Source organism: Formica exsecta, unplaced genomic scaffold (assembly GCF_003651465.1).
Source record: "Formica exsecta isolate Colony F162 unplaced genomic scaffold, ASM365146v1 scaffold90, whole genome shotgun sequence".
NCBI lineage: Eukaryota > Metazoa > Arthropoda > Insecta > Hymenoptera > Formicidae > Formica > Formica exsecta.
Genome location: NW_021853667.1, coordinates 471,906 through 499,876, shown reverse-complemented (window position 1 = coordinate 499,876; position 27,971 = coordinate 471,906). Strand labels below are relative to the sequence as shown.

General features: G+C 31.5%; 9 protein-coding genes across 18 annotated transcripts in view; 3 read left to right on the top strand and 6 right to left on the bottom strand.

Annotated features, from left to right (window-relative positions):
- Window positions 1-1,104, bottom strand: part of LOC115245034 (conserved oligomeric Golgi complex subunit 5) — a 6,533-nt gene extending 5,429 nt beyond the window's left edge. For all 3 annotated transcript variants that reach the window (XM_029823099.1, XM_029823098.1, XM_029823097.1), the window contains exons 1-5: window positions 991-1,104; window positions 809-901; window positions 611-735; window positions 315-534; window positions 92-234 (exon numbers count right to left, since the gene is read on the bottom strand). In XM_029823099.1, coding sequence (XP_029678959.1) covers window positions 92-234; window positions 315-534; window positions 611-735; window positions 809-901; window positions 991-1,030 — 621 coding nt within the window. In that variant the 5' untranslated portion in view covers window positions 1,031-1,104. The remainder of the gene's footprint in view (window positions 1-91; window positions 235-314; window positions 535-610; window positions 736-808; window positions 902-990) is intronic.
- A 109-nt stretch (window positions 1,105-1,213) lies between these two features.
- LOC115245038 (AP-3 complex subunit mu-1) lies at window positions 1,214-3,596 on the top strand. The gene is made up of 9 exons (XM_029823106.1): window positions 1,214-1,423; window positions 1,601-1,785; window positions 1,866-2,100; window positions 2,179-2,338; window positions 2,401-2,514; window positions 2,596-2,775; window positions 2,879-3,037; window positions 3,121-3,171; window positions 3,251-3,596. Exons 1-9 carry the CDS (start codon window positions 1,389-1,391, stop codon window positions 3,383-3,385), a joined length of 1,254 nt encoding a protein of 417 aa, XP_029678966.1. The 5' UTR covers window positions 1,214-1,388; the 3' UTR covers window positions 3,386-3,596.
- Window positions 3,588-5,267, bottom strand: LOC115245039 (transcriptional adapter 1-like). The gene is made up of 6 exons (XM_029823107.1): window positions 5,110-5,267; window positions 4,947-4,983; window positions 4,673-4,882; window positions 4,238-4,587; window positions 3,997-4,156; window positions 3,588-3,924 (listed from the first exon to the last, which is right to left on the bottom strand). The coding sequence occupies exons 1-6, from the start codon at window positions 5,178-5,180 to the stop codon at window positions 3,796-3,798; spliced, it is 957 nt and encodes a 318-aa protein (XP_029678967.1). The 5' UTR covers window positions 5,181-5,267; the 3' UTR covers window positions 3,588-3,795.
- Window positions 5,268-5,361: 94 nt separating this feature from the next.
- LOC115245035 (polypeptide N-acetylgalactosaminyltransferase 35A) lies at window positions 5,362-8,701 on the bottom strand. 2 transcript variants are annotated; one of them, XM_029823101.1, is made up of 7 exons: window positions 8,600-8,701; window positions 7,992-8,325; window positions 7,232-7,913; window positions 6,979-7,096; window positions 6,401-6,889; window positions 6,194-6,325; window positions 5,362-6,104 (listed from the first exon to the last, which is right to left on the bottom strand). In XM_029823101.1, exons 1-7 carry the CDS (start codon window positions 8,684-8,686, stop codon window positions 5,943-5,945), a joined length of 2,004 nt encoding a protein of 667 aa, XP_029678961.1. In that variant the 5' UTR covers window positions 8,687-8,701; the 3' UTR covers window positions 5,362-5,942. The 2 variants fall into 2 exon arrangements, with proteins under 2 accessions (XP_029678961.1, XP_029678960.1); XM_029823100.1 differs by having other exon boundaries at window positions 8,413-8,629.
- Window positions 8,702-8,841: 140 nt separating this feature from the next.
- LOC115245040 (syntenin-1-like) lies at window positions 8,842-13,178 on the top strand. 2 transcript variants are annotated; one of them, XR_003885474.1, is made up of 8 exons: window positions 8,842-9,126; window positions 10,458-10,538; window positions 10,667-10,867; window positions 11,052-11,165; window positions 11,253-11,488; window positions 11,572-11,725; window positions 11,791-11,920; window positions 12,073-12,101. XR_003885474.1 is itself a non-coding variant. In XM_029823108.1 (8 exons), the coding sequence occupies exons 2-8, from the start codon at window positions 10,488-10,490 to the stop codon at window positions 12,125-12,127; spliced, it is 921 nt and encodes a 306-aa protein (XP_029678968.1). In that variant the 5' UTR covers window positions 8,845-9,126; window positions 10,458-10,487; the 3' UTR covers window positions 12,128-13,178. The 2 variants fall into 2 exon arrangements, 1 of the variants encoding a protein (XP_029678968.1); XM_029823108.1 differs by having other exon boundaries at window positions 8,845-9,126; window positions 11,811-11,920; window positions 12,073-13,178.
- A 281-nt stretch (window positions 13,179-13,459) lies between these two features.
- On the bottom strand, window positions 13,460-18,333 carry LOC115245033 (exportin-2). The gene is made up of 16 exons (XM_029823096.1): window positions 18,092-18,333; window positions 17,861-18,006; window positions 17,428-17,766; window positions 17,237-17,344; window positions 17,064-17,156; window positions 16,816-16,983; window positions 16,601-16,730; window positions 16,350-16,513; window positions 16,074-16,263; window positions 15,658-15,856; window positions 15,326-15,586; window positions 15,082-15,173; window positions 14,711-15,014; window positions 14,436-14,603; window positions 14,025-14,335; window positions 13,460-13,868 (listed from the first exon to the last, which is right to left on the bottom strand). Exons 1-16 carry the CDS (start codon window positions 18,174-18,176, stop codon window positions 13,723-13,725), a joined length of 2,904 nt encoding a protein of 967 aa, XP_029678956.1. The 5' UTR covers window positions 18,177-18,333; the 3' UTR covers window positions 13,460-13,722.
- Window positions 18,334-18,522: 189 nt separating this feature from the next.
- Window positions 18,523-22,802, bottom strand: LOC115245064 (protein MLP1-like). 6 transcript variants are annotated; one of them, XM_029823160.1, is made up of 8 exons: window positions 22,674-22,755; window positions 22,167-22,359; window positions 20,455-20,614; window positions 20,206-20,361; window positions 19,597-19,832; window positions 19,354-19,417; window positions 19,023-19,207; window positions 18,523-18,942 (listed from the first exon to the last, which is right to left on the bottom strand). In XM_029823160.1, the coding sequence occupies exons 4-8, from the start codon at window positions 20,287-20,289 to the stop codon at window positions 18,810-18,812; spliced, it is 702 nt and encodes a 233-aa protein (XP_029679020.1). In that variant the 5' UTR covers window positions 20,290-20,361; window positions 20,455-20,614; window positions 22,167-22,359; window positions 22,674-22,755; the 3' UTR covers window positions 18,523-18,809. The 6 variants fall into 6 exon arrangements, with proteins under 6 accessions (XP_029679020.1, XP_029679016.1, XP_029679021.1 ...); XM_029823156.1 differs by lacking the exon at window positions 22,167-22,359 and having other exon boundaries at window positions 20,459-20,614; window positions 22,674-22,796; XM_029823161.1 differs by lacking the exon at window positions 22,674-22,755 and having other exon boundaries at window positions 20,206-20,363; window positions 20,457-20,614; window positions 22,167-22,599.
- LOC115245065 (ras-like GTP-binding protein RhoL) lies at window positions 22,676-27,965 on the top strand. The gene is made up of 5 exons (XM_029823162.1): window positions 22,676-22,973; window positions 26,536-26,665; window positions 26,914-27,028; window positions 27,178-27,295; window positions 27,558-27,965. The coding sequence occupies exons 1-5, from the start codon at window positions 22,682-22,684 to the stop codon at window positions 27,758-27,760; spliced, it is 858 nt and encodes a 285-aa protein (XP_029679022.1). The 5' UTR covers window positions 22,676-22,681; the 3' UTR covers window positions 27,761-27,965.
- The window catches only part of LOC115245059 (peroxisomal multifunctional enzyme type 2), a 9,768-nt gene continuing 9,180 nt past the window's right edge, over window positions 27,384-27,971 (bottom strand). The window contains exon 17 of the transcript XR_003885477.1: window positions 27,384-27,612. The gene's annotated coding sequence lies outside the window, so the exon portion shown is untranslated. The remainder of the gene's footprint in view (window positions 27,613-27,971) is intronic.

Here is a 27,971-nt window from a genome sequence, read left to right as displayed (position 1 = left end):
ATCAATTTTCGATTTCTCAAATATTTTGTTTGTAAATTTAATACTTATTATTACTTATTATTACATCATATCAAATAATCATATGACATACCTTTGTCCTGTCCATTGCCTGTAAACCTTGTGTTAATGTATGAGTGGCTATTCTTTGTACAGTAGCTCTCTGAGCTTTTACAGCCTGTTGGTCATCCGCAATTACATCTAGGCCGTTAAGATCAGTATCTGCCATTAATTGCTCTACGCATATAAATTTCACATGTAACATTGATATAATAATATGGCAAAGAAGAAGTAATAAAAAAGTAATAGAAAATTACCAAGTTCATGCAGACTGTTGGCAGCTTTAACAATATCTGGACCTTGAGTGATGCTATTCATTTGAGAATTTAAACGCTTTGATAAATGTTGCATTCTGGCAACCCTTCTCAGAAGATCAGAAGTCTCGTGAAGCCGTGCTAGTACAATCGTTTGCATCTCAATTCTATTAAATGGATCAACTATTTTCCCACGTAATCGCTCGACCGCTGATAAAAGACTCTAAAAGAACAATTTTTATACTTTTTGTGTCACTTTAAATTCATATATCAGTCTTATTTTCTTGTACAATATTCACCTGAATATGAGACTGCATTATAAAAAGCACTCCTTCCAACTTTTCGACCCATGTTGCCTGAGATAATAAATCCTCGTGATTGGCGAGTACTTGTTTCTGCAACTCGGCATTTAACACATCGATAGCTAAAGAGAGAAAGAAAGAGGGAACGATTTACTATTTTAATATTTTAATAGCGTAAAATAATTTGAATTTTACCTTGTCCTAGCTTGTTTAATTGTTGAGCCACTGATAACAGCGGACTAATGTCAGATTTCTTAGAGTCGGCAGTCAATAGTTGTTTAAAGAATTCTGTGAAATTAATATATATTTCATTAGCTATGTATATATATACGCAGCATAAATTTTTATTTAAGAGATACATATTTTTTTTCACTTACGATCATTTTCTATGTCTTCCCAGCTTGATATATCACCCATTTTTAGGTTATACAGAATATATTGAAAAAATATATAAAAATAAGATGCGTAATCTCTCGCTTATGGTGTGTTCAAAAATTCTACTCGTAGGTAAAGTAATGTTTAATTGACCAATCAGGAAGCAAAGATTCTTTATCTTGATTGGTCAATTAAATAGTACTCTACCCCACGAGTAGGATTTTCGAACGTATCTCTAAAAACATGGTGCACCATGGTGTAAAAATGATATGTGCATAACAGTATATAATTATGTACGAAACGCTTTTCGTACGATCATTTGTACATCGACGTATGTAATTACTCGATTCCGTTAGTTTAGAATTTTTCTCGAATCGTTCGTCGTTTTTCCTTCACGAAAATGATACACAGTCTCTTTATTATAAATTCCTCGGGGTAAGCATTATAAAAAAAAACAAAACATATTTGACAGATCATAGATTAACATTTTCTCTCCATGTATGATAATAATTGTCAATTATCTTTGTTATCAGTACACTTTTTCGACATTGATTATGTGTTAATTATTAATATTCTTAATTATTGCTTTATGTGTTCCATATGGGTGTATAGAGATGTCTTTATGGAGAAACATTGGAAAAGTGCAGTCGCGCGTTCACTCTGCGACTATTTCTTTGATCAACAGCGAAGGGTCCTGTCACCAGAGGATACTCCACCAGTGATAGCTACTCCACATCACTACCTCATTAGTATATACCGTTGTAACATGTTCTTTGTGGCGGTATGTATGACAGAAGGTAAACTTGATTTGGTAAGGTGAGGTTCTCTTTATAATATAAGATGATATGTAACACTAATATTTTTCTTTTCTTTCTAGTTCCCCCATTGTTTGTCATTGAATTCTTGCACAGAGTAGTGGATACTTTTGAAGATTATTTCAGCGAATGTACAGAAACAATCATAAAGGAGAATTATGTGGTTGTATATGAATTGCTGGACGAGATGTTGGATAATGGTTTTCCATTGGCAACAGAATCCAACATATTGAAGGAATTGATCAAACCACCTAATATTTTGCGCACTATAGCAAACACAGTTACAGGCAAATCCAAGTAAGCATGCTGTGTTTGAACATTAATGCTTTAGACAAATACACATAAAGGATTATTTTTTATATCCTGTAATTGTAGTGTTAGCGCAATCCTACCCAGTGGACAACTATCTAATGTTCCTTGGAGACGAACTGGAGTGAAATACACAAACAATGAAGCTTACTTTGATGTCGTTGAGGAAGTGGATGCAATTATTGATCGAACTGGAGCGACTGTATTTGCAGAAATTCAAGGCTATGTAAGTTTTGTAGTAGATATCTTTCAAATAGATACATTAATTATATTAAATTAATTTCTTAGATTGACTGTTGCATAAAATTAAGCGGTATGCCGGATCTCACACTTTCATTCATGAATCCGAGATTATTCGACGACGTTAGCTTTCATCCTTGCGTTCGATTTAAAAGATGGGAGGTATACATAAACATATGATATCATACACGAGTTTTACTTACCAATATAGATTTTTTTTAAGCTTATATGTTCTTGTTCTAGTCGGAAAGGATACTTTCTTTTATTCCGCCTGATGGTAATTTTCGCCTTCTTTCATATCACATAGGATCACAAAGTATTGTAGCAATTCCAATATACATAAGACATAATATAAGCCTAAAAGAACCAGGAGGTGGCAGATTGGATATAACTGTTGGACCAAAACAGACTATTGGCAGAACAGTGAGTTATATTTCTAAATAGATGTAAAATTATTTATTATTATCTCAAAATCACACACTATATATTGTATCACATCATTATTATTATCATTATTATATTATAGGTTGAAAACGTTATTCTTGAAATTCCTATGCCAAAGATAGTCTTAAATTGCACTTTAAGTCCAAACCAAGGAAAATATTCATTTGATCCTGTTAGTAAAGTATTGTTATGGGATATTGGGAGAATTGATGTTTCTAAATTGCCAAATCTTAGAGGATCGGTAGGATAATTGTAAAACCTCTAGAAAAATTCAAGTGTATTTAATAATTATGTTATAATATATTGCGCAATTTTATATTTCAGATCACAATACAAAATTCGGCAACTGTTACCGAATCTAATCCTGCCATTAATGTATGTATAATGTCATGTAATATATATATCAAAGATTCCTTTTTTGCGAAATTTTAATAATTTAATATTTCGATTTCAGGTGCATTTTACGATTAATCAATTAGCGGTATCTGGATTAAAAGTAAATCGATTAGATATGTATGGCGAGAAGTACAAGCCCTTTAAAGGTGTCAAATATATCACTAAAGCTGGTAAATTTCAAATAAGGATGTAAATACAATGAATGATAAGATAAAACAAAAATTATTTCTTGTACATTATATTAAATACGTAATATATATGTTTTATTATCTAATAAATGGATTAATAAACATACAATACACACACATACATACACATATATACATACATGACATGAAAAATATATTTACTGATAATTACTATGTAAAAAATGATAAAAGCATCAATATAGAAAATGATATTAAGTAAAACTTTATTGTATATCCCCATTTTAATTGACTCAGATATGTCTAGACTATATTTTATATTTACAAAATAAGATTAGGTGTAATAACAAATAATTTTTGAACAATTTTATCTTAATAAAATTGAAGATTATATAATACAAACAGAGAAAATATTTATAGAAGATACATTTAAATCATTTGTACATACATCTGTCCTTCATGTTGAAGATTGACATAATAATTTCCTTGCTTCCAAATCCTCCCATGTTGGATGAGTAGCATATGTATACAATCGCTCCATATTGGTAGCATATATAGTGTGATTACTAACGAGATTTTTATAAATCTGTTCAGAAAAATAAAACTATATGGTTAAAGTATATAACCTTAGCAGAGGATTAAATGTCTTTATTTGTACCTTTAATGCATACTGTAAGTCGGCTGTGCTCACTGGTTTTAATGGTGGGCGAGTAATTTGTGTGGAACAAGCATATGAAAATGCAGTGGCTTGTTCAGCTTCTTCAAAGTTGGGTTTTGATGCAGGAATTTGTCCATAAGGTTCCATCACCTCTGTCGGCCTGCGTTTTAAAATGTCGAATAATACAAAGTATTAATTATGTATAGCATATATTAAAAAATCAGCAACTGTAGTGACTTACTCTGAACAGAATGGATTTATGTACATGGAGTTTTTTTTCCATGAACTGGGCACTGGTTCTCCTATATTATAGATAAAGGAACCGTCACAAACAGCGTATCCTTTTCTTCGTGTGAAAACAGCAGTGAGTATATTTTTCAAGAAAATTTGTGTCGCGGCTATAATAATATGCGCGGTATTCTCTTCAGCTCCGTCCATATTATTTTCCCAGGCCGCGAGCATCAATCGAGCGAGCACAAAAGTCCGATCCGGTAATACGAGTTCTTGGGCGCTGGAACGATTGGCACCTATAGGTTCATCACCGACAGGCGACGAAGTTTGACCCAATACTTCCACGTACATATCAGCTGGCTGTCGCAAAAAAATTATGTAAATATTTATATATGATTCTAGAGCATTATTATTGTATATATATATTATGCATATAGTTACAAACCTCAAAGTTTGATTTATCAGTCTTATATTTGCGTTTTAATCTCAGTCTTCTTTCCTTAGAGATTTTATCTCTATCAATCTTATAGGTTGGCGTAACAGTGGCTAATCCACGAACTTTATTAAAGAGACACAATAAGAACTCATTATGTAAACGGACTTGGTCTTCTGTCATAAGATTACGTGCTTCGCAATCAAATTCTTCCTTTGTGGTCTAAAACAAAATATTCATAAATAGTACACAAGATTATTACATAAGACTTAATAAAGAAATTTACCTTCATTTGGAACCACAGCTTCATCTTCTCAAAATACCTATCGATAAAAAAAATAATTATAAAGATATAAATTTAATTGTAGGTTAAGCTATTCCTTCATCATATAATTTTTATATTATACATATTTGTACATCTTGTTCTTAAAACTAATAAAAAAACTTACGCTTTTGCATTTTCGCCAAGCGAAGTCACGAGACTCTTCCTGGCTAAGTTTAATTCTTTCGATGTAGTCATTTTTGCAATTTCTTTCTGCTTTGTGTACAAGATTATTTTGAAGTCGGTTTAGGTTAGATACCTTGAATAACTAATCGTTATTGGCTGGGTTCAAAAAAGCACAATACATACAAGATTACATTCAACATCTACTCATTGGAATAAATATTTATTTATGCAATTTGCATAAATATCAGCATTCAATTTAAAACAACATTTATAATTGCTTTATTACATTTTAATTGTTTGGGAGTAAAAGTTCAGTTTAGACATATTGAAAGGTATTTTATGAAACCTAATGTAAAAAATTATACCAATGCAAAAAAATTTATTTTTACTATTAGTATATAAATAATGTTTTTACTAAAATTAAACTATTTTACTACCATTCTCATTATGACATGTAAAAATGTAATAGAGAGCATTGTTACTCTTAAACTTTACATATAAAATTATAAAATATAAATAGAAAACTTAAACAGATTTTTGTATACAGAAAAAGTGAGAGAACTACACAAGAAGAGAAAGTTTCTTATATCTATATATACACGATTTCGAAGAGATTCAATTTCCTATACAATCACGATACTTTCAATTGTTTTAGAACTTAATTGACTTCTTACTGTTTCTGGTAAAATTACTTTAGAGTTCAACACATGAAATATTTTATCTCTAATTACAATGATTTGTCGGATATATACAATTTACTAATAAAATCTACCATCTTCTTCCAAGCCAATCTTCGTAATCCCTTTTCCTATTTTTACGACCTTTCTTCCTACGTCATCTAACTTCTTTAGATGGAATTCTTGATTGAACAAGATCCCAAGTTATCAGCGCCGTATTCGATTTTGTGCACAAATCCATAACAACTTGTGCATTTCTTGCATTGTGTGTCACTCCTAGACAGGTTCCTGCTGCCATGTTGTAGATAGGTGTACCATTCTGTATAATAAAAATAAAGTGCTTAAAATTTTCAGTAATCGTCAATTATAAAAACATCTATTATTATTTGAATACATCAATGGTCTTACAATGCGTTTGTGGCGCCAATCTTGATTTCCACCCATTTCATGACACTTTCCAAGTTTTGGAATCTTCTCAGCTCCTTCCATGCAAAGCATTTGACCAAGAACTAGTTCGTTTTTATCGGTCTCAAACCACATCTATATTTTAATATAAATTATTTGTAAAGTGATCAAATTTTTTTTTTCGATAGTAAATCTGGCATGAATATTTACCTGCGATTTAATTCTTAAACATGGCATCAAGATAAATTTCGAGCCTTTAGTTTTGATTTCCTTTTCACTCTGAATACAGAGCACAGAATTTGAAAGTCTGATTTGATACTGATCAGTATAATTCCTTTTCCTCGAATGCCAAGGTTGCATCGGTCTTTGCTCGAGTTTGGACCATTTATCCTTTAGTCGCTTTTCTGTATCATCGGGCAACGTTAACTCTGGATAAACCTCCTTTAGGTACCAGTCAAAAGTCTTGCACTGTAATTTCTGGCGCAATGCTAGCCGTTCCGAGATATCGCCGTAATTAATCGCTTTGGTACTTTTCAGGAAATAATCTTTATACTCGTCCATCCACACGTGCGCAACTCGTAACGAGTTTTTCAACATGGTGTCGTGCGGATCATCCGAACCGTACGGCCGTCGTCTTCTGAATACATGACCTACCCGTGAACAGGGAATCAACTCGATAGTACCACCACACATCCATATCTAGAAAGAAAAACAACTAATAAATAATTTTGTTATATACATTGCGAGCCAAATTCAAAAATATCAGAATAAATATAATTAATTTTTACTCGGAATGATATTTCAAGATTTTCTCCACCCCAAACGTCCATACCAGTGTCGTATTCTCCTTTCTTTGTAAAATATTCTCTGTCAATAGCGAACAATCCGCCGGCCATAGTCGGTGATCTGTTTTTTAACGAGAAATATTTATTTATGAAAGAATTGGATTATGCAAGTATTTATAACGAAAGTATTTATAATTAAATATATTTGCAATATATGTATATCAATATATGTAGATATATAAAAAAATTATCTTACTTGATAGGCTTTACAAAATCGTCGTCATGTTTTAAGGTGCCAATTGGTAAATTATCCCACTTAAAGTGAAGACCCCAGTTAAATCCACCTCTCACCAATGGGCTGCCAGTATATTGGAATGTATCTGCATTAATAATATCGATTACCGGCATTGGTACGATAGTTTTCGAATAAGCGATTCTTGACAGAAGCGGCTCTATCCATATTTCATTTACTTCTATGTGACTGTCCAAAAAGATTAGAACATCGCCTGTAGCTTTTCTCGCTCCAAAAACTCGTGCTCTGATTAATCCTTCTCTTTTTTCGGTCTTAAATAATCGTACTCTAGCATCAAAATTGTTCTTAATATATGCATGTATCTTTTCATGCAATAAATCGCTGTCACTATAATCATTCACCAAAATAATTTCGTGAAGGAGAGCCGTTGGCGTTCTTTCGAATATAGAATGTAAAGATCGCAACAGCGTTGTATAATGCTCGTTGTAGAAACAAATAATTATACTGGCATTTGGCAGATTAGAGGAATATCTTTGCGTTTTGCACAGTTTGTGCCTCGTGTCTGGTATATTTCTTCGTACTCCAAGATTATCCGAAATCAGAACATTGAAGGCATAATTCTTGTATCCGGCATCTCTTTTTCGTTGATCCTCTACATTTTTTACCATGCCCAATTCATCTAAACCTATTAAAATGTTTGTCTGATTACATTTTCGAATTTGATGCTCTGATACTGATCTAGTCTAATATCAGAGATTAATACCTTGATCCAAAGTGACTGCAGGTTTTACTGGAACAGGTCGTAAATGATGCAAGAGCAGATTGTTGTTCCTATAATCTTTATTATCCTTCAGATTGTAGGATTTCTTATCAGATAGAATCTGCTTTTCGTTGTGAGCAATGAGAATGTTGTCGCGTAACATGATTTCTTTGTCGATTTCCTTTTCTCTGTGAATAGAAATGCCAGGCACTAACATTGTAGGATTGGCAGCGATGCTGTTCTGCGACAGTCTTGAATAGAGGTATAGACTGAAAGCCCATGTTAAAGAAGCTATCACTATTCCCGACAGGAATGACACATATCTCGTCGATATCATCTGTAAAAAAAGGATGGATAGTCAGTGAGATTGCTCAACTATGTAATAACTTTGTAATAATGAAACATCAGGCAATTTTTTTCGAACCTCTGATACAATATGCACGAGAATAAATCCTGATTTCTTATAAGCATTCACACTATAAATTATAATTCGATTACAATGCACATAATATAAAATATTTAAATAATTTTTTCAGTACGCATATTTGCGATCAAGTAGCGATCTTTAATTGACAGCCGGGTGCAAGTAGGCTGTCATTTTTAGCGGTCACGTGGTGAAGGGAGGGGCGATTAATCAATATGGCTTCTTTTCCGCTAAATTTGAATGCAATCTCGTTTTCCGCTAAACCGCTAGACATTTTTATACTTTCTTTCGAGTAATTTTTTGCATTGTGTTATGCGTTCGTATAATATTAATCTTCGACGTCAATTTTATTATTAAAGTTGTCCAGATATTTAATAGAGGAGAGAGTAGACCATTTAAATTTAGAAATTTAAATTTAGCGATATATGGAGACGCCATATTGATTCAATTGTCTGCTAGAGACCACAGATGATATGAGAAAAGAAGCATTTGAGAGAGACACTTGATTCAATGCTCTTGTCAATAACAGTGAGCGATTGTCCATCCTACGTACAACTGTATACAGTTTATTTATTCTGGTTAATTTCTTGTGTGCTGTGACAAGTGAAAAGAAATATACGCAATTATACCAGGAACGTTCATCGTTTATATCGGCAATTTAGTAAAATATTGACATAGCAGGACAGTGTCAGTGCATTGACATTTTATTCGTTGGTAAGTCGTGCAATTTTATATGACTAATATATTCGTCATAACATTGGTATGTGGCATTTTCCGTATTACTTGTTGCATTATGAGTAGAAAGACATTCTATTATTACTAATTTATAACACGATATTCTATACATTTAATGTATATACCTAGTAAGTGCATTGATATATATATATATACACACACATATATATATATATCACATAGAGATATATACAGAAGAAAAGAGCTATTTTGTGCATGAATGACGTGTAACGCTTTTAACAAATACAAAGTATAAATAGAGGCATCTATTTTAAACAAACATCATTTAATACAATATATATTTATTAATATTATATATATTTAAATAAAGTAATAAAAGAAATAGATATCCTATGCACGTTTCACTGTCAATGCTCTTTTTCTTTTCGCTGAAAAAAAATGCTGACTATATTTTTATTCTTAGATGTCTATCAGACTATTATTTCCATGATTCATTGTAATATGATGCAATGCGGCAAAGTCAATTTGATCTATAAGTGATCTAAAAGTTTTCCTCTGTTATTTCAAATCTATTAATAACAAGTCTCACCAATGATCAAGAGTTTTTTTAATTAGATATTATAATATCTTGAAAAAGATTTAAAAAAAACTTTAAAAGATGCAAGAGCAATGCAGCAAAATTTCTATCATATCTTTTTTAAAAGTTTTTTATAAGATAAGTCAATATCTTGTTATGTTTTCTACAAGATATTAGGTTGTGGCAAAAGAAACTATGATTTCTATATTGAATATGATAAAAAATCAAATTGATAATTAAACTGAATTAAACTGAGTCTTTTGCACTCTCACATTTTATATAGAAAATTAAAATGTTACGTACATATATGCATGAATAATTGTGTTCTACTGTATGTATGTCTCTAAACTGATTGCTTCTTTTCTTTGTTTGATATATTATGTAACACATGTTTCCTGTTTTCAAAATTAAAGTGAACTAATTGATGCTTATTTCTAATGATTAGATTAGATTAGATTAAAAGCAGCAAATAACTGTAAAAGGATATTGAAGTGAAATGAATTTGATATTGTATACTTGAATTTATCAATTAGATTTATATTCTATTTTTGATTGATTTTTAAATAAATATTATTGATTTAAAAATGTTTATTAAAATCTCTTTAAAATATATTTCGTTCTTATTGTATGATTCTATCCTTTTTAATAAAGATAAATTAAAAAATATTTAAATTAAAATAAATATAAAAATTTTGATAATATAGAAAACTGATAATATTGATTTGGATATCAACATTGATAATATAGATATCTGAATATTTTCTGATTACAGAAGAGTATTTATAAGAAAAAGAGATTCAAAATGTCTCTTTATCCTACGCTAGAAGACATGAAAGTAGATCACATGATGAAGGTAAGTCAAAGTTCTATGATCTATATGCTGCAAAATCAAGAATATTACAGCTTAATATCTTTGAAATTATATTTGAGATAATTATATCTTATTTTTTATATACTGGACCAATTAAAATTATGTTATAGGCTCAAATGGAAGCGGAGTCACAATATGCCATTCCAATGCCGACCGAACCCGCAGTTCCCTCGGCTCCGGTTTACGTTCCTTCCGCACCCAGTGTGTTATATCCATCCTTGGGGGATTACATGGGACTCGAGCTAAACGAAGACACCATTGCACAGAATATGCCTGAATATGCGCTCGCTAAACGTCAAACTGCAAATGATGTAGGATAATGTTATATCGATTATAATATAATTTCCTAATTATGCCTTAGTTCTAATTATGAACTTTAAACTTTAAAAAAAGAAGATTATATCATTTTTAAATTACCTAATTAATTAGCTTTATTCTGAAAAAAGTTAATTTCCACGTAAAAAATGTTAAGAAAAATGAATGTTATGATTTCAGATGACACTTACTTCATCAAATGTAACATACAATTCATTAACAGGGTTTGTCGCTCCTTTGTCGGGAGAATCAATGGCTTTACAGAAAGCTCATGTAACAAACGGCATTAGAGAGGTAATATTCGGTTGCTAAACTTATAAAAATCTATAATTATATATATAACACACTACATAACATTCTAAATATTTTATCTCTTTACAGTTGATATTGTGCAAAGATGCTGATGGAAAAGTTGGTGTTAGAGTACATTCAATAAATAATGGAATCTTTGTATGCCTCGTGAGTCAAAATTCTCCAGCGGCAATGGGTGGATTACGTTTTGGTGATCAGATTTTAAGTATTAATGATGTATGTGTCGCTGGATACTCGATGGATCAAGTGCACAAGCTGTTCCGTACTGCAAATACCAATGGAATTAAAGTCGTCGTACGTGATAGGTCAGTTAATTTTTTTTGTATAAAAATTTCAATTCTACTAAAATTTTATTTTTTTTGTGAATATAATCTCAGTTTTATTGCAGACCTTTGGAACGTACCGTAACGATGCATAAAGATAGTACGGGTTACATTGGATTTCAATTCAAGAATGGAAAAATAATTGCTCTAGTGAAAGATTCCTCGGCCGCGCGAAACGGACTCTTAACCGATCATCAAATACTCGAGATCAATGGAAAGGTTTGCATGACGTTATGTCTATTTTCTATTTAGTCTAATGGAATAAATAATAATTATTCAATTAGATAAATTCAATATTTCACAGAACGTAATTGGGATGAAGGATAAAGACATTACGACAGAGATTGAAAATGGTGGAAATATCATCACAGTGACAGTAATTCCATCTTACATTTATGATCACATGGTGAAAAAGTATGTATTTTGTATTAAATAAACACAATGTGGTACTATGTTAGATGTAGTATAATATCACTCAAATTAATGCAGAAATTTTATGTTAGACATCAGAAATTTTCCCTTATAGAGATATTAATATTATATTTTAATATATACTTTCTCTACAGAATGTCCAGCAGTTTGCTGAAGAATTTGATGGATCATTCTGCACTGGATCTTTAAATAAGGAAATAAATTGCCAAATTCATGTACGCCATACAGCCAATCGATGGGCACGTGCATTATTCTCTGTAGTTCTTTATTACAAAGAAAATAATATGAATACCCTACAGATACATTATTATAAGCAGAAGATGCCAATCATATTATTGCAAGTGTGACGTATGTGATACCTATCTAGAATGTAGAGCCTAGAATTCCATGTCAATCTCGACATTAATTGGCTAAAAATCATGGAAAGATATGTATCAAAGATATGTATCAAAGATTATTTTTTTATACAAAAGCACACCAAATCTTGCTAAGAATATGTGGACTTCATTGTTCAATTCTATAGAAGAAAATTTTTCGTTGCATTTATCCAAACTGCATAAAAAATTACTTTGCGTTATAAGATAATTATATTCGAATTCACATTTTGTTTATATAAAAGGACAAAAATTTATTGCGGTATTTTGAACATTGTTGTTGAGTGATAAAAAGTTACAATTTTTTAATACAAAATATATAAAATTAAAAAAAAAGTTTTAATTTTATATAAAATTTTTATTAATATGTGTCTAATAAAATCTTGTAATTAATACACTTTCGCACGACAAGATCAAATTTTTTTTTATATTTGTAAGAAACTGTATTATAAAAATCATTGGTATGTTATTACAGCTACTATATAGATAGATTTTATTTTTGTTAACTTTTGAATGTATCCATGTGTTTGATATCTATTTGCAACTTTTTATCGTATTGTCACAATAAAAATAACATTTCAGAAAAATAAGAAATATAAAATATAATTAATAATATATAAATATCTTTCGCACATATTTTCTCGCATCTTTATTAGTATTTTAATCAAAGACAACTAATATTATATCATATTGATATCGATTTTTCAATGTAAATTCTCTTAATTGTTTAGAAAAATAGATTAGTATACAATATTATGTATGTTCAACTTTTCAATTATGATTTCCATTCTAGTTTAGATAAATTTAATAAAAAATTTTTTTTAATTAATGCTTAGAAATGTTTTCACTCCACATTTGAGAAATATGAAAGAAATTTAGATAAGTTATTCAACAATAAATGGATATGTATTTTAAGAACATTTGAGGAACAATTTGTGCGACTTCAGAGTGCCAATATTACTTTAAATGTAAATACAACATAACGTAGTTTATAATTATGTATTATTTGATTTTATTAAATAAAGGATTAAAAGAAAAAGAAATTAATCACATGTTTAATAAACTTGAGTTGTTACATAGAGAAGCAAGAAAGATTCAAACTTTTTCTCAGTTTCTGCGCATTGAAAGCATAGATGCGAATACATAGACTCTTTACGTATTCTGTTTTATTTTATAATATATGATATATATAGGGTATAGGCAAAGTTACGGTATAAAATAACACGAATATTTCCTATTATATCTTCTATTACAAATAGGCTGAATCTGTCGATAATGTGTATTTTTCACGAATTGTACAATTACTGTATAAAAGGGGTTCTCCTTTAATTACAATTTATCAAGTTCAATATTGTTAATTTTTCGAGCTATCAAATGGATCTTCAATCTGTCTCGGACATCTAGCTCATATTATGCAACAGTAATACCGGCCGTTTGGAGATAATTTCTCAAGTGGTTTGCATTCGGTTCGGGAATCTGACCCAACAATCCTGGCAAATGTCCCGGCGATAGTCTTCCGAGGCCTTGTGCCAAATGTAAACGTATATCACCAATATCTGTCAATATATATATACATTTCTGAATTTTTATCTAGAGATATACTTTAATATATATTTACAAAAAAGTTGGATATATTTATACAATATAAAAAGATAATGTTGAGAAAAAAGATATTTGTAAAACAGACTGAAAAGAAAAGAAGCTCGACGTACTTGGCAAGGGATCCTTCCGAGGATTTCTTGCACAAATGAGTTGACTATAACCCACTTGGTATCCGACCGCATCGTCGACTTCCGGGAACACGTCGTCCTCCGGCAATAAGGTTTGATCTTGCGGCAGCTCAAAGAATTCCACTAAAGCGGCCAATAGACGAGGATAGTACGAATTATATGGAGCTTCAAGCATTGCAGGACAATCGATCAGCAAATTCGACATTCCGACAGCCACCACTTTGCGCTCTATCACACCCGATATCTTCTGCAGATCGGTTATAAACACGCGTTCCACTACCATTCCAAACATTCTGAGCATAAAAGATTTACTGTAGTGTTTTATACCTCTTAAATGTGCGCGGTATACGTACATTTTTATGTATTATTTAGTATATCATTTATAAAACTTACTGTGGTTGTATTTGGTCAATAATCGCGATCAAGTTCGACGAATTGTACCTAATAATATAATATGCAAAAAAAACTATTAGACCTTTCACAAACTTCGTTGTTTTTGAAACAGAAAGTCTTTGAAAGAGAAGCACGAAGATCTGTCTCATATATGGCTCCAAAATGCTCCTGTAATATTACACTAGTGTTACAATTAATTGCATTAACAGTCAGATACAAAATGTAAATAAAAGTACATAAAAAGGTAAGAAAAGACAGAGGAAACAAGTTCTTACGGTTCAAAGTATTCAATGATGCTTTGTATTAGTAGAAATCCTTCATGATCGTTCGCTTTCGAAGCAATTAGCTTTTGGAATACCCCTAGTAATGCACTCGTCTTATCTTGCGCTACAATCTGATGCGAACCATGACTAATAAATGCTTGTAACAAACGATTTAAAGGATGAATATTGGCCTGACGTTCGAATAGTACGGGTGATAATAGACACGGGAACAAAGCCATATATGTCTCTGGTATGTTTTGACTGGTTTGTAATTCCAAAAGTAGTGCAAGAATTTGAAAGACATAGGGAATAAACTCTGAAAAGTAAATACATAAATATTTATTATTTGCAATTATATGATTTGTGATATAAAAATAGTTTACCTGGTATATCTTGTTGTAAAATTTCTTGGAAAATGGGAAATAATGCTTGTTCAAAAGATGATACTGCCTCAGGGTTCGTTTTACAAACAATCCTGGAAAAAAGAATTTTATTAGTATAAAGTACAGAAAAGTATCATAAAGTATCAAATAAAAGGAAAAACAAGCAGAATTGAAGCAACTTAAGTTTTTGTTCAACATATAAATAATATATACCATGTCGTTATATCAAAATCTGATGACTTACTTGATAGACAAACTTAAGGTTTCAAAGAGATAATGATTAAAGTTTGGTCGGCTTGGATTCCTAGACACAATTGCGAGTTTTTCGGTGAGTTTAGGAAGTAATTGGGCCAAGAAAGGCATCACAGCTTCTTGTAAAATTCCAAAACTTCTCATAATGGCCTTCATGACATATTCATTCTCTTCAGAACCCGAAATATTCATACACGCGAAAAGTCCTTTCAATAAATCTGTTGCTAATGGTGATAGATCAACACCTTTGACTCTAGAAAGTTTTCAGGAATTTTTAATCATTATTCATAGATTAGCGATTAAAATATTGCTGTTATTTCTTACATGGACAAATTATCAGCACCCCTCATCGCCAATATCTTTTCAATTGCACAAGCAGCATAACTGTGTACAACGATACTACTGGCGCTGAGATGTCTTATTAGTTGCGGCAAACTTCCTACTACCATATCACGTGGTAATATCGATCTAAACGTCATTATAAATTTTATTCCATCTGCTTTAAGTACCGGAAACTCATTCACTGAAATTTGTTATTATTGCATTGTAATTCTTTTTATTCATTATAATGAACTATATCAAATATTCTTTAATTTTTAAAAAAATTATACTGAATAATTTACTTTAGTTGTAATTAAATTTAAATCTTGAACAATGTTAAATAAAATTAGATTGAAATTTAAAAGATAGAGAAATTCAAGTTTAGTCAAATTAAATAACTCTCAGAATATTCGATATACCGTTTGGTTTTGCTAGCTCAGGTTCAATATGTTGTCCAGCAAATTGCGGTAATGAAACCAATTCGCTGCTTTGAGTAACTCCATGCTTCTGCGTCTGTGCTTTACTTGCACTACTAGTGACAAGATAAATAGCAGCGTCTTTGCTGTGCCAGTTTTCTAACGGCTTATCGGCATAGTTTTGCAACATTATCTAAAAACCGCACAAATGTAGAAAATATATATTTTAATATCTATAGCAAAATAAAAAATTAACTAATATTTCTTATATATATTTACCTGTATATATGCTCCAAAGATTTCCATAATTTTCGCTTCAAAATATTTGGACAATACTTTAACTAAATCACACGCAGCACGCCTTCTGGTATCTACATCACTGCCTTCAATATCCCGTCTAATATATTCTTCAGGATTATCCTCAAATAATTCACTGTCCGACTCTGCAATATTAAATTTAAGGATTTGTTAATATAAAAATTTATAGCATATTATAGCATATTATTATATTTTTATAGATATAATTATACCTCTAAACTCCATGTTAGGGATAATGACTTTTTCACATATACTGCTAAGAGTTGTCGGATCTTCAAATAAATGCCTATATTGTGCTCGATCAGCTACTGTGGCCAGAAATTGCAATGCATTTGAAACTAGCTGTAATATACCATTATACAGATGTACATTTTACAATTCGTGTTTTTTCTTAAAAATTTTGATAGGGTAATATTAATTCACTTACTGCATCGTACTTGGGTTGTTGCCCTGTAGATGTAAGTAAATTCCAAACTGCTGTAACAAATTCGGGTAAATATGGTTGAAACTCCTCATCGTATTTTTGGGCATATAGACCAACATTGTCGCACACTTGCGATTTTAATTGTTCTATTACACCTGCTTCTTCCTCGCCCTTTAAATAAATTTCAGATTAAAGAATTATTTTAATCTTGCACATTTAATTGTAATATGATATCAGAATATATAAATTACTGTAGTCTGCAAGGAAGGAACATCCGCATTTAACAAGGTATGGAAGTTTCTCATCCACGCTTCCATATTGTCTTCAAAAAATTCTGGTAGATCCTATGTGTGCCAATCATGCAATTCTTAGTAACAAATTCTAATTCATATTCTGAATGTAAAAATGTAACAAATACACTTACTTGAAAATTAAGAGAATAGAACACTTTACATAAGATAACTAAAGAATTATATATAACTCTTAAAGCATCTACATTATTGGCATGTACTTGCGTTAAATTCATTGTAGCCTGTAAAATACATTTCTTTAGAATCATTAATCTATGAGAGAATGCATATTTCTAATATATATAAAATAACAATAAATACTCACTAAAAACAAATCTGTTAAAGGCTTCGCAAACTTATCCAATACAAATTTTATTTCTCTCCATAGAGTCTCACTTTTAAATTCGTATCTATACCTTTTGAACAAGGAATGCGCAGTGTGCAAAACTCCATTAATTATATGGAAATCACCGGTATTGAATTTCTCTACCATCTGATCAATCAACTCCGGCCATTTATTTGGAAAATCATACTTTCCGATGATAGATACAGCATCCGATAATTGTTTCTGTATTGAATCTGGCGAATGCAACATTAGATTAATAATTAATTTCTTAATAGCGTCTCTGTCCTGCACATGTATGCGATCTACTGAATCCTCTTCCTGAAATAAATAACAAAAGATTCTACTGTAGCAAATCTCTTATTACGATCTACACTACGTGCAATCTCTAGGATAAACAAAACAAAATACCCACCACTTTCCAATTGCGTTTAACATAATTTTTAAAGGCAACAGCACCAGCGATTCTAATGGTTATGTTAATTTCAGATTTGTCTACCAAATGAAGTAGCAATAAAGGGTAGTTTTGATTGATTTCCACCGATTCTAAAAACTTCTCGGCTAAAATATAAATCGGATATATATTAATATAACGAATACGCTAAATGTTTAAAACGATAATGAATTTGGAATAGGTTATACCGACCTGGACGCCTGACATTCACGTCCGGGCTAAGGGTGTGCTTCAGATATTCGCTCAACGTTAACAGATTATCATCGGTAAGTTCCATATTGGCGATTGAAAAAAAATCGCTTTTCTCTAATTTGTAGCTGTTCACTCTCTTCAGAAGATACAGCACGACGACATCGGCAAAGAAACCAAAAATCAACTCCGCATCATCGGCAGATACAATACCGCGACAACCGGGCCAACCGGCTTTCGGTTGCTGCACATTATATCAACGTCCGCTATTGGCTGTTGGCTGACGTTCACGGCGCTGAACAGAATTGGCGCGAATATATTACAAAAAGAGATGTAAGATTCTCTGCGCACGCGATGGCGGCAATCCGATCAAATATTGTTACGAGCGCGAAACGAGAGTATCAAAAGGAACATAAATAACTTATAGCTTATTACATAAATGGAGAAATATATATTTATATTTTTAATTATATAATCAATAAGTTATATCAAGATGGATTGATTTGTGAATTTAATACTTTGAACAATTAAACACTGAAGAAAACCATTGATATATAGTACACATATTAATTATCTATTATCATAAATTACATAAATTATACATTAGTTAATTTGATTTGATATAACAATTTAATTTTTATATCCTTTTGAAATGTTTGAATTCATTTTTATTAAAAGATAAGAAGAGAATAAGAATTTTGTTTATTAAATGATAAATATTTTAAAACATATTTGTATTTTCCTTCTTCTTATATTCGTTAACTGCAATTTTGCCCTGCTTTAGCTTCCTCTGTATCTTATTTAACTTATCTTCCGTAGATCTAGTATTGTGCATTAACTTATTGTTTCTCGACCTGGATTAATAAAAATTGCGATAAGTTTTAATAATCTTATACCAATAAATCTTATATATATTTTATTTTTACTTGATTACTCGATATCAGAAATTACGGTATCAAAATTCGGTAAATCATCAACGTCCACATTAACTTCAATACAATTTAAATTGTATTTTTTTCTCATGTCATCCACTTCTTCCTTCAGAAATGCAAATTCATGGGCAACTTTTTTGCATTCTTTCTGATGATCTTCGATATCCTTCATCAAGATGTTCCTCGACTTTACAAATAAAGAGAGAAATTACGCAATTTATAATTAATTTTTTAAAATTGGTACATGAACAAAACAAATATATATTTATATAATGTACAAAGAGCTGATTTAAAGCAGCAAAATTTATAAAAGTTCTTTGTTAAGAAACATACATATTCCGTTATCCACTGGGAGAAATCATTCGCGTAGTTCCCTATTTTCGATAGGGAATCATCCCTGAAATAAAATATTCAAAATAAGAATTTTCTTTATATAGAGCTTTCATTTTTGACTAATGTATAATTTTTTTCTATTAGTAACGATTAAAAGAATATCTCTCAGATTGATATTGTGCGATCAATTATTGGAAATATAATGTGTTATCTTCGCATATTTTTATTTTTACAAAATTTTACCATTGTTTACGCAATGTATATGCTCTTGCACTTTCCAAATTCTTCAATTCTTGCTTCTTTACATCATAAATTTTCGTGGCCGCCGATATCTTTGTGTCAATGTCAAACACGTTTTGCTCTAGCTTTTCCAAGTTCGCTTCAATGTTGCGATTACTGTCGACCAAATTCGACATATGCTTCTTTAAATACTGTACCTTTCTATCGGAATTTTTGACCGATTCTTTTAATGTTACAAACTGAAACATCGTTTTTTTTTTAGCATTCATACACGTACATTTTACTCACGTTTTTGAGAAATTCGGAACGTTTCAAATGCAAATTCATAGCTTATAATACAATATGCAAATTGAGAGAGAAAATATATAATATTGTCGCGCGACTTTTCATAACATGAATGATCGTACATAGCGTTTTTTATTATCTCGAGAAGCGATCTTGCAGCATCTTGCTTCGCACTTTACCTTTGCCATTTGATTTTGTTACGAATCTAAAATTGAACAAGTTGGCTGAGTGTGCCAAGCGAAAAATAACAAAATCGCTTCGTCGGGAGTATAATTGTAAGCTATCGTTAAGTATACGATATTACTGTTCATTCATTCACATATTCACCTGTTTGATATGAGAGGTAATCATGTCTGATTGCGAGTTTTCGACATTCTCGAGATCGATCTCGTTGTTCATGGATTCCTCCATTTCTAGTTTCTGCCGATGAGTAACGTGATGCTTATACGATATCTTTTGTCGGATTGACAAAATAAATATTATCTTTATACAAGAAGGGAAATTAATTAAATCACGAAGATCGATATCGAATAGAAATCTTCTAGAAGGTTTTTTAACAGTAAAAATCGAACGTAGCTACCGCACAACAAGATGAGTTCGAATTGAATGCAACTGCGTTTATTCGAATATCCTCGATATACTCGATAGTTTTTGGGAATCGATAAAATTTCAAATTGACCAATGGCGACGCGACTTGCGAGTTGCGCAGTAGAGGCCCGCGGTTTTTAGGGAAACTCTGGGAATTTAATTTTTAATTTATAATCACACGTGTAACGTAAAATGTCACGGAAAGTTCGAATACGAAAGTAAAAATTATCTTGCACGGTAAAATTTATTAATTTTTTTGCAATAAAGATAATCGATTCCTACCCATACAGCACTGAAGCTTGCAACAACATTGCTGCAACATTGCAATATTGCGTATTGCAGTGTAATGTTGCAGAAATATTGCAAAGATATTATTTTACAATATAACTTTAGCAATGTTACAGCAACATTCCGAAAATCCTATCTAAAAAAAGGCATGTAAAGTCGATACTCGAAAGTCTCGAAGTGTATTGTTGTCGCTTTTCCGCGATGCTGATTGGTTCTGTCATTGCGCTTACTTCGTGAGCGGCTGTCATTGCATATTTTGACAGTTATTATTTTGTGTATATATCGTTAAAAATGTTTAATGAAAAAGAATAAATAGCGCGCGCGAAGCGCGCGATGTGTTGTGCTAGTAACCAAAAAGGGCAATGAGATTCATGAAAAAAGATCGAGAATCACTGAATTTCATAAAAAGAAGTAAAGGCGTAAATCTCACCTTCATATAAGCCGACATCTCTGATAGTACCCCATTGAATAGCAAGACTGGGCAAACTAGCGGCACGTCTCTGCTCCATCATTCTCTCCATAGCTGAATTCGCAAGACAGTAATTGGATTGACCCGGATTGCCACGACCACACGATAAGGACGAAAACACAACAAAGTGATCCAGTAACGGACAGGACTTTCTTGACGTCGCATCCAGATTTCTTGTCCCGTTGACTTTTGGCAAGGTTACCATTTCGAAGTCGGCTATCTGCAGATTCTCAAGCAAACCGTCGCGTAGCACAGCTGCCAGATTAAATATACCGCCTACCGGAGCCAACTGGTTGCTCTCATTGATCAAACGTTCGGCATCTGATAACGTCGTGATGTCTGCCGTAGAGATAATAATTTTGATTCCCCTGTCGCGCCAATGTTGCACGCGGAATGCCTGGTAACCGGTGCGTATGCCGGTACGGGACACGAGGATCTTTTTGCATCCGGATATCTGAATATTTCGGATACAAAGATATTGTAAATTTACACAATTGCAAATTCAGTTTTTTCTTATTTCTCTTAGATATTCCCTGTCACTGAAGGAAGTCGAATGTGCACCGAAAAATTTACATTTTATAATTTTGTTATTATAATACAGAAAATCTATATACACACTAGATCCTGACTCTTATAGGCCTAATTTCTTATTATTTTTTTCATATGTAAGGATATTATTGTCGATAAATATACATAAAGTATTATTGCATATATATTATATTGCTATGTTGCTGCAATATTATATTGCAATATTTCTGTAGGCGGACATTTTATTGTTGCAGCAATATCATAACAACACTGCAGCAATATTTTGCAATGTTTCTGCAATGTTGCAATCTTGCAGAAAAATGTTGCTGCAATGTTGTTACAATCTTGCGGTGCTGTATGGGTACAAGTTAATAACAAAGTTGTAAAACGTATTTATCATAAAGCCATCGCATACTTTTAACACCGAAATGCTGATCGTAATTATTGTACCAAATTCGTCAAACAATCGACAGCATTTTTAAAGCAGACAAACACAATGTCAATCAAGGTACCCCGGTTGCGATTTGCGTCATCCTCAAGTATTATATGCAAGACTACACATTGCATTCAATATGAATATCTGCTCTTTTTATTCAATATTATTATATCTTTTTTAAGAGTGGATATGAAAAGAAATGAACATACTTGTGAGATATCAACCGATAATGTTTACATCGAAGATATATATATACACTAGGATATGCGGTGCATAAAAATATAAATAGAATTCTGTTTCGAATTTTGTCACTAATTATAAATCGTTTAAAGCGGACTTAACGTTTATAATTATATATACATCTATTTTGCAAGCGTAACATAATATATAGTTGAAAATAACAAATTTTTCGTTACTTCCCGATATTAAATGTATTAAATTTTTAAATTGCATTAAAAAAGATGAATCAATATCTGATTTTCATACGCGCATCAATGTTTCAGGCTGCGTCTCTCTCCACGTCAGCTGATTTTTCCTATGACGGCGACTGTCACAAGCACGTTAATCGTGCGCGTTTCTGCAGTCTTTGGCAGTCCTCGAACGGCCGTTGCGACGTGCGTATGCGCGGCACGCGTCATCCATTCTTTTACTTTGGTTTCGCTATCGTCGAGTATTGTGCATGTGTGTGTGCGTGCACGAGGTACGTACTGTATCTGCGAAGTAGTGCGAGATGTTTTCAGTGTCGCCGATTAACGCACGTTTTCTTCACGTATGACGTACCTCACGGTGAGTAATATACGTTCGTCGCGATGAAATAGCGATGAAATTTATTTCGCAAAGACGTTATACCTAAAACAAATATAATTAATGTAGGAATAACTATGAGAATTCTTAAGATTATCCAAACTTTTTCAAACATTTATAAAGTCTCTTTTGAAACCTATAAAATTAAAAAATGACAATTAAAATGAAATGTATACATAATAAAGAATCACACAATTATATTATATTTCATTCCTTATTTATTAATGATATGTTTTTAAGTTAAAAAGAAATCGTAAAATATTTAGATACTAATGTGTTGGAAAGACACATTAGTATCTAAATATCTAATGTTCGAAATTCCATTTATACTTGTAATTTTTATCATTTCTTATATATCTCGGTAAACTATACCTTAGGCAATCTATTTCCTTTAAATACTGACTTAATGGCAAATATAGATAAAAAAAAGTTGATACGTTAAAATTACCGATAATACAAAGGAGCAGATTATCTCAGAATTTCAATGATTTGATATAAATAAATAATATAAGAATTTTTAAAAATATATGTCACAGATTTAGCGGAGAGGTATGATTAGGTCAGTTCTTTTCTTTTGTGTATATATAATCTGTTCTTTAATTATCTTATCTCTTTATCATGTCTTTGACGATGAGTCTCAACACTTTATCATTCGATTCAATGTGTAATCTTACGCGAATTACGTGATGATCTCACGTAAATACAAGTAACAGAAAATCGAGAAAAATATATACTAAATATATTTATTCTGCTATATTTCATCGTATCATTGCATGAAACCTCTAGTGCAAAAATATTCTCTTTTTTATTAATCATTTCCTTTTTGTATATTTGAAATCTCCTGTTCGTTCACTTGCGTGGCTTGCGTGACGTTACAATTTAGACAATTCTAAGATAATCTGTGTGAGCCAATTTCTTAAACACACATTCTAATTTAAAAGAAATATAGATATGACTGCTTAAAGAACATTTTTATATTAGATTCTTTTCGAGGAATTTTTTGTTTCATATTTTATCTTCGATATATAATGTACTTAAGATCTTCAGAATTAAATAAAAATAAATAAATCGTATTAGGTCTCTACAAATTACTGAATTGATTATATATTACAATCTTTTATAATTGCTTTTTTCTATTATGCAATTATTCACTAGGCATTCTATATTATACATATATATCAATGTCGGACAATTTCTCAAGAGAAATTCTTCTTTTTAATGCAAAAATATCCAATATATAATTTTTAATTTAGTTACTGTGTTGTTTAATTTTACAAAATATTCCATGAATCTCTTTACACATGATTTTCCTCCATAAAACCTAATAGAAAAAGATTTCTCAGAATCTTGTGTGAAACAGGACTACTAACTGATAAATAACCGCGCACTGACTACCACTCTATCCTGTCATGATGTAGGATGTAGCAATCACATTGATTACATGCTGTTTTTACACCCGTTTTTGTTTAAAGCATTTTTTTAAAAAGAGTATTTCATCTCGAATTTCGTTATTAATTAATTGTTAATATTTAAAAGATCTATTGCTAAATTAATTTTATATTTTTATCTATTTATGGATGATCTGCTTTCAATTATTGGGTCATAATTTGTAATCGTTGAATGCGTAAATGACTTTATGCGCATTCTTTTACCGAGTTTTATCTCTGTATCAATATTTTCCCCTTCATGCAAATTTGTGCTGCTTTAAGGCCGTGTAACTTGCGCACACGCATCGATGTTTACATGTGAACCGCTTCGTTAGGTTCATTACGCAGTCGATCGATCGTGCGTGTTATTTAAGTTTAACATATGTGTATAAGAAAAGATAGATAAGATCAGGGAATATTAACATCATGATTTCCTTCACATGTGCTGACTTTCATTCTTATAGTTACGCAGGATGCTCGATGATATATTAATGATTTGTAAGAGAATGAACAATTTTTTAAGATATTTAGCAGAATGATCGAAAAAATAACTATATTATGTTATTTTAATATTTTTAATTCTATCTTTTTCCTTTATTAAATAAAAATTTAAAATATATTTTAGCAGAAAAAAAGAAGCGTACCTATAGGGGAATGAGAAAGAAAAAGTGAGTTTTCTCGTTCCTCCTAGTCTCGACACGCGAATTGAAATTGTCACAAGAGTATATTGACCCCAGTGTCATTGGGGCGAGTCGTAACACAAATTAGGAAACATGACTCCAGTTTGCACGCGTGTTTTAATTAAGCAATTGCTACATCCCATAGCGTGATGAGTCAGTCGGGGTAGACACCTTCGTTTCTGCTAATATTTTATTCGGAAATTGTAATCTAAAAAATTACTTATATCTTTCTATAATTCATTATACATTATATAAAAGCTATCGCTTGATTATATGCTATAATTTCTTGAAATAAATTCAAAAACGCGCGGAGTATTGACAATTTTAAAATGACATAGGATATTACATATAGAACAAAAAAAAAGATTTAAAACCTGTTTCAGTTCAGTAACTGCTATTGATGGAATAGTGATTAATAATAAAAAAAAAGATTCATGTTACATATAATAATAATAATAATCAAATAAAATACCAGGGAATTATCTTTGATGATATAATAAGAAGTTCACATTCAATATCAAGATAAAATGAGATTAAATTTCTCTTTAAAGTTACTTCACAAGATTTACCTGCATAACGAGAACACAGGTAAATATATTTATACGAATAGTCTACTAAGTCTTATTCTTATTGCAAAGTCATATTTTAGGCGAATGTATTCGTATATGGACCGCGATAACGATTATCGCGACATATTATCAATTTATCACCGTTTCTATTCAGGCAGATCATTGTAGCCGGAGAGTCCGACCGGACGGCGCGATGATAATGACTTGTACTCGATAAGAAATGCCAGCAGCGAGTTCCGTTAACCCCGGTATACGAAGAACCCTTGCTAATGAATGTATCTTCCTCCAAGCGAATGAATTGATCGTGATACAGATAGAGAATACGTGCGTCCATTGTAGAAATTGAAGCGCGGGATTCTTTCCTCCAAATCACGTTTCTACACTAAAACCATACATTAAATGTTATATTCTTTATTCTACATTATATATCACACATCGCGTATCAAATTATACAAATAAAAATAGATTTATATATTTATATATGGATAATCTCTTTGCATAGTAAAATCATTGATACTAAAAAAGTGACAGGAATGAAACGGTCGTTTCATTTCATTGATATGCAATGCGGCATGCATAACGACAGGAATAGTTGTAATGCCATACAATGACTGAATGCGCCCGCGTTGCCTTCTTTAAAAAATATCAGTCGCACCTTCAAATAGCCGAAGAGCAGAAAATCGGAATGGAGCTTTAACGAAAAAAGTTTTTAGTTTACATGTGTTTTTTACAAGATATAAAAAAACGCAAATATAAAATTGAGATAGGAAAATATATAACTTAGTAATTTATAAACAATAAGCTTCCCTCTCTCTTTCTCCCCCTCTCTCTCTCTCTCTCTGAAACAAATCATGTTTTTACTTTGTAGAGAAAACGAAGATGGTATCTCGAAACAGGCCGATTAAAATTACGACCGTCGGCGATGGCATGGTCGGAAAAACATGCATGCTCATCACGTATACGCAGAAAGAATTCCCAACGGAATATGTACCTACCGTGTAAGTATGGTAGCATTATATAACGTCATAGTTTACAATGACAGTTTTTGTGCTAACAGAGTATTCTAGCTCTATATTTATTTTTATACACGCTTACTTCCTTCACGTTGCGTATTAAAAAGTGTAATGAATTTTTTAACATATTCGATTAATTCCGTAAATAATCGTAATCTCTTTTTCTTTGAACATCGATCGATTTATATCTCGTTTAAAATTTAAGTTATTCAATGTATTTTTTTTTTTTGCAGTTTCGATAATTACGTCGACAACATATGTGTGGGTGGACAGCAATTTGAAATGACGTTATGGGATACAGCTGGTCAAGAAGATTACGAGCGACTTAGGCCATTATCGTATCCAAACGTACGTGATGATTCGAGCGTTTTCAATCTTTTCAACCTTTTCAATTCAAGATTAGTCTTTTGACAAAAATTTGATATTCTCAAAATATTCTCTTTTCGAATTTGGTATGAATGCACGTACATTCTCGCAATCATTTTTCTCTTTTGCAGACTGACTGTTTCCTGATCTGTTTCTCCATAAGCGCTCGTAGTTCCTTTGAAAATGTAGCGAGTAAATGGCATCCGGAACTCAAAGCGCATTGTCCCAATGTGCCGATTATACTCGTGGGTAAGTACATACACATAGTTATAGAGAATAAAAATAAAAGATTTTGTATGATATTTAGTATAAATCTTTCCCCGTAGTTTTTCAAATGTTTTCTATATATATATCCAAATCTTTAATTTAAAACAAGATATATAAGAAGATAATAAATACAAATACTTATTATATTTCCTTCGCGCGCATATCATCTTATACGATGTACAAATTCGTCTATGTTGAAAGTTCATTAATAGACATATGAACACCATTATTTTCTTATTATTAGGTACCAAGGCAGATCTCAGGAATCAAGAAAATTTGGATATTGTCAGTTTTCGAGACTGCAACAAAATGAGAAAAAAAATTAGGGCAATTAGATATGTCGAATGTTCTGCTATAAAACAGGAGGGTCTCGAGGAAGTCTTTGTGGAAGCTATTAAAGCTGTACTGAAAAAACCCCGATCGAGAAAGCTCTGCTGCATCCTTTGAAATGTCAAGTACTGAAATTAATGCAATTAGTTTTGAATTAGGAGTATAGTTATTAAGATCAATGTTAAACCAAAGATTTCTTCGCATCTTTTCTTTGTGCCTTTCTTGTACATTTTATATATTCTTATCATTCCTGAAGCACATTATTTTCTTTTTCTGTATAGACAAAAGTTCTCTTTTATCGTATATAGAAAGATATATATATATATAT

Coding starts and splice junctions, on each gene's coding strand:
- LOC115245039 (XM_029823107.1), bottom strand. CDS start 5,180: ATGACTACATCGAAAGAATTAAACTTAGCCAGGAAGAGTCTCGTGACT. Junction 4,984..5,109: donor CTTGGCGAAAATGCAAAAGC/GTAAGTTTTTTT, acceptor TTTTATCGATAG/GTATTTTGAGAAGATGAAGC. Junction 4,883..4,946: donor AGCTGTGGTTCCAAATGAAG/GTAAATTTCTTT, acceptor ATTTTGTTTTAG/ACCACAAAGGAAGAATTTGA.
- LOC115245064 (XM_029823156.1), bottom strand. Junction 19,208..19,353: donor CCCAGTGGATAACGGAATAT/GTATGTTTCTTA, acceptor TTATTTGTAAAG/TCGAGGAACATCTTGATGAA. Junction 18,943..19,022: donor ACCGTAATTTCTGATATCGA/GTAATCAAGTAA, acceptor TTATTAATCCAG/GTCGAGAAACAATAAGTTAA.
- LOC115245065 (XM_029823162.1), top strand. CDS start 22,682: ATGTTTCAGGCTGCGTCTCTCTCCACGTCAGCTGATTTTTCCTATGAC. Junction 22,974..26,535: donor CACGTATGACGTACCTCACG/GTGAGTAATATA, acceptor TTTACTTTGTAG/AGAAAACGAAGATGGTATCT. Junction 26,666..26,913: donor ACGGAATATGTACCTACCGT/GTAAGTATGGTA, acceptor TTTTTTTTGCAG/TTTCGATAATTACGTCGACA.
- LOC115245033 (XM_029823096.1), bottom strand. CDS start 18,176: ATGGAACTTACCGATGATAATCTGTTAACGTTGAGCGAATATCTGAAG. Junction 17,345..17,427: donor CTTTAACAGATTTGTTTTTA/GTGAGTATTTAT, acceptor TGTATTTTACAG/GCTACAATGAATTTAACGCA. Junction 14,336..14,435: donor ATTGACCAAATACAACCACA/GTAAGTTTTATA, acceptor TTTTATGCTCAG/AATGTTTGGAATGGTAGTGG.
- LOC115245038 (XM_029823106.1), top strand. CDS start 1,389: ATGATACACAGTCTCTTTATTATAAATTCCTCGGG. Junction 2,339..2,400: donor TTGCAGAAATTCAAGGCTAT/GTAAGTTTTGTA, acceptor TTAATTTCTTAG/ATTGACTGTTGCATAAAATT. Junction 2,776..2,878: donor AACAGACTATTGGCAGAACA/GTGAGTTATATT, acceptor ATTATATTATAG/GTTGAAAACGTTATTCTTGA.
- LOC115245035 (XM_029823101.1), bottom strand. CDS start 8,686: ATGTCTAGCGGTTTAGCGGAAAACGAGATTGCATTCAAATTTAGCGGA. Junction 7,097..7,231: donor GATTTTGTAAAGCCTATCAA/GTAAGATAATTT, acceptor GTTAAAAAACAG/ATCACCGACTATGGCCGGCG. Junction 6,326..6,400: donor GTTTAAGAATTAAATCGCAG/GTAAATATTCAT, acceptor ATTAAAATATAG/ATGTGGTTTGAGACCGATAA.
- LOC115245040 (XM_029823108.1), top strand. CDS start 10,488: ATGTCTCTTTATCCTACGCTAGAAGACATGAAAGTAGATCACATGATG. Junction 10,539..10,666: donor AAGTAGATCACATGATGAAG/GTAAGTCAAAGT, acceptor ATTATGTTATAG/GCTCAAATGGAAGCGGAGTC. Junction 10,868..11,051: donor AACGTCAAACTGCAAATGAT/GTAGGATAATGT, acceptor TTATGATTTCAG/ATGACACTTACTTCATCAAA.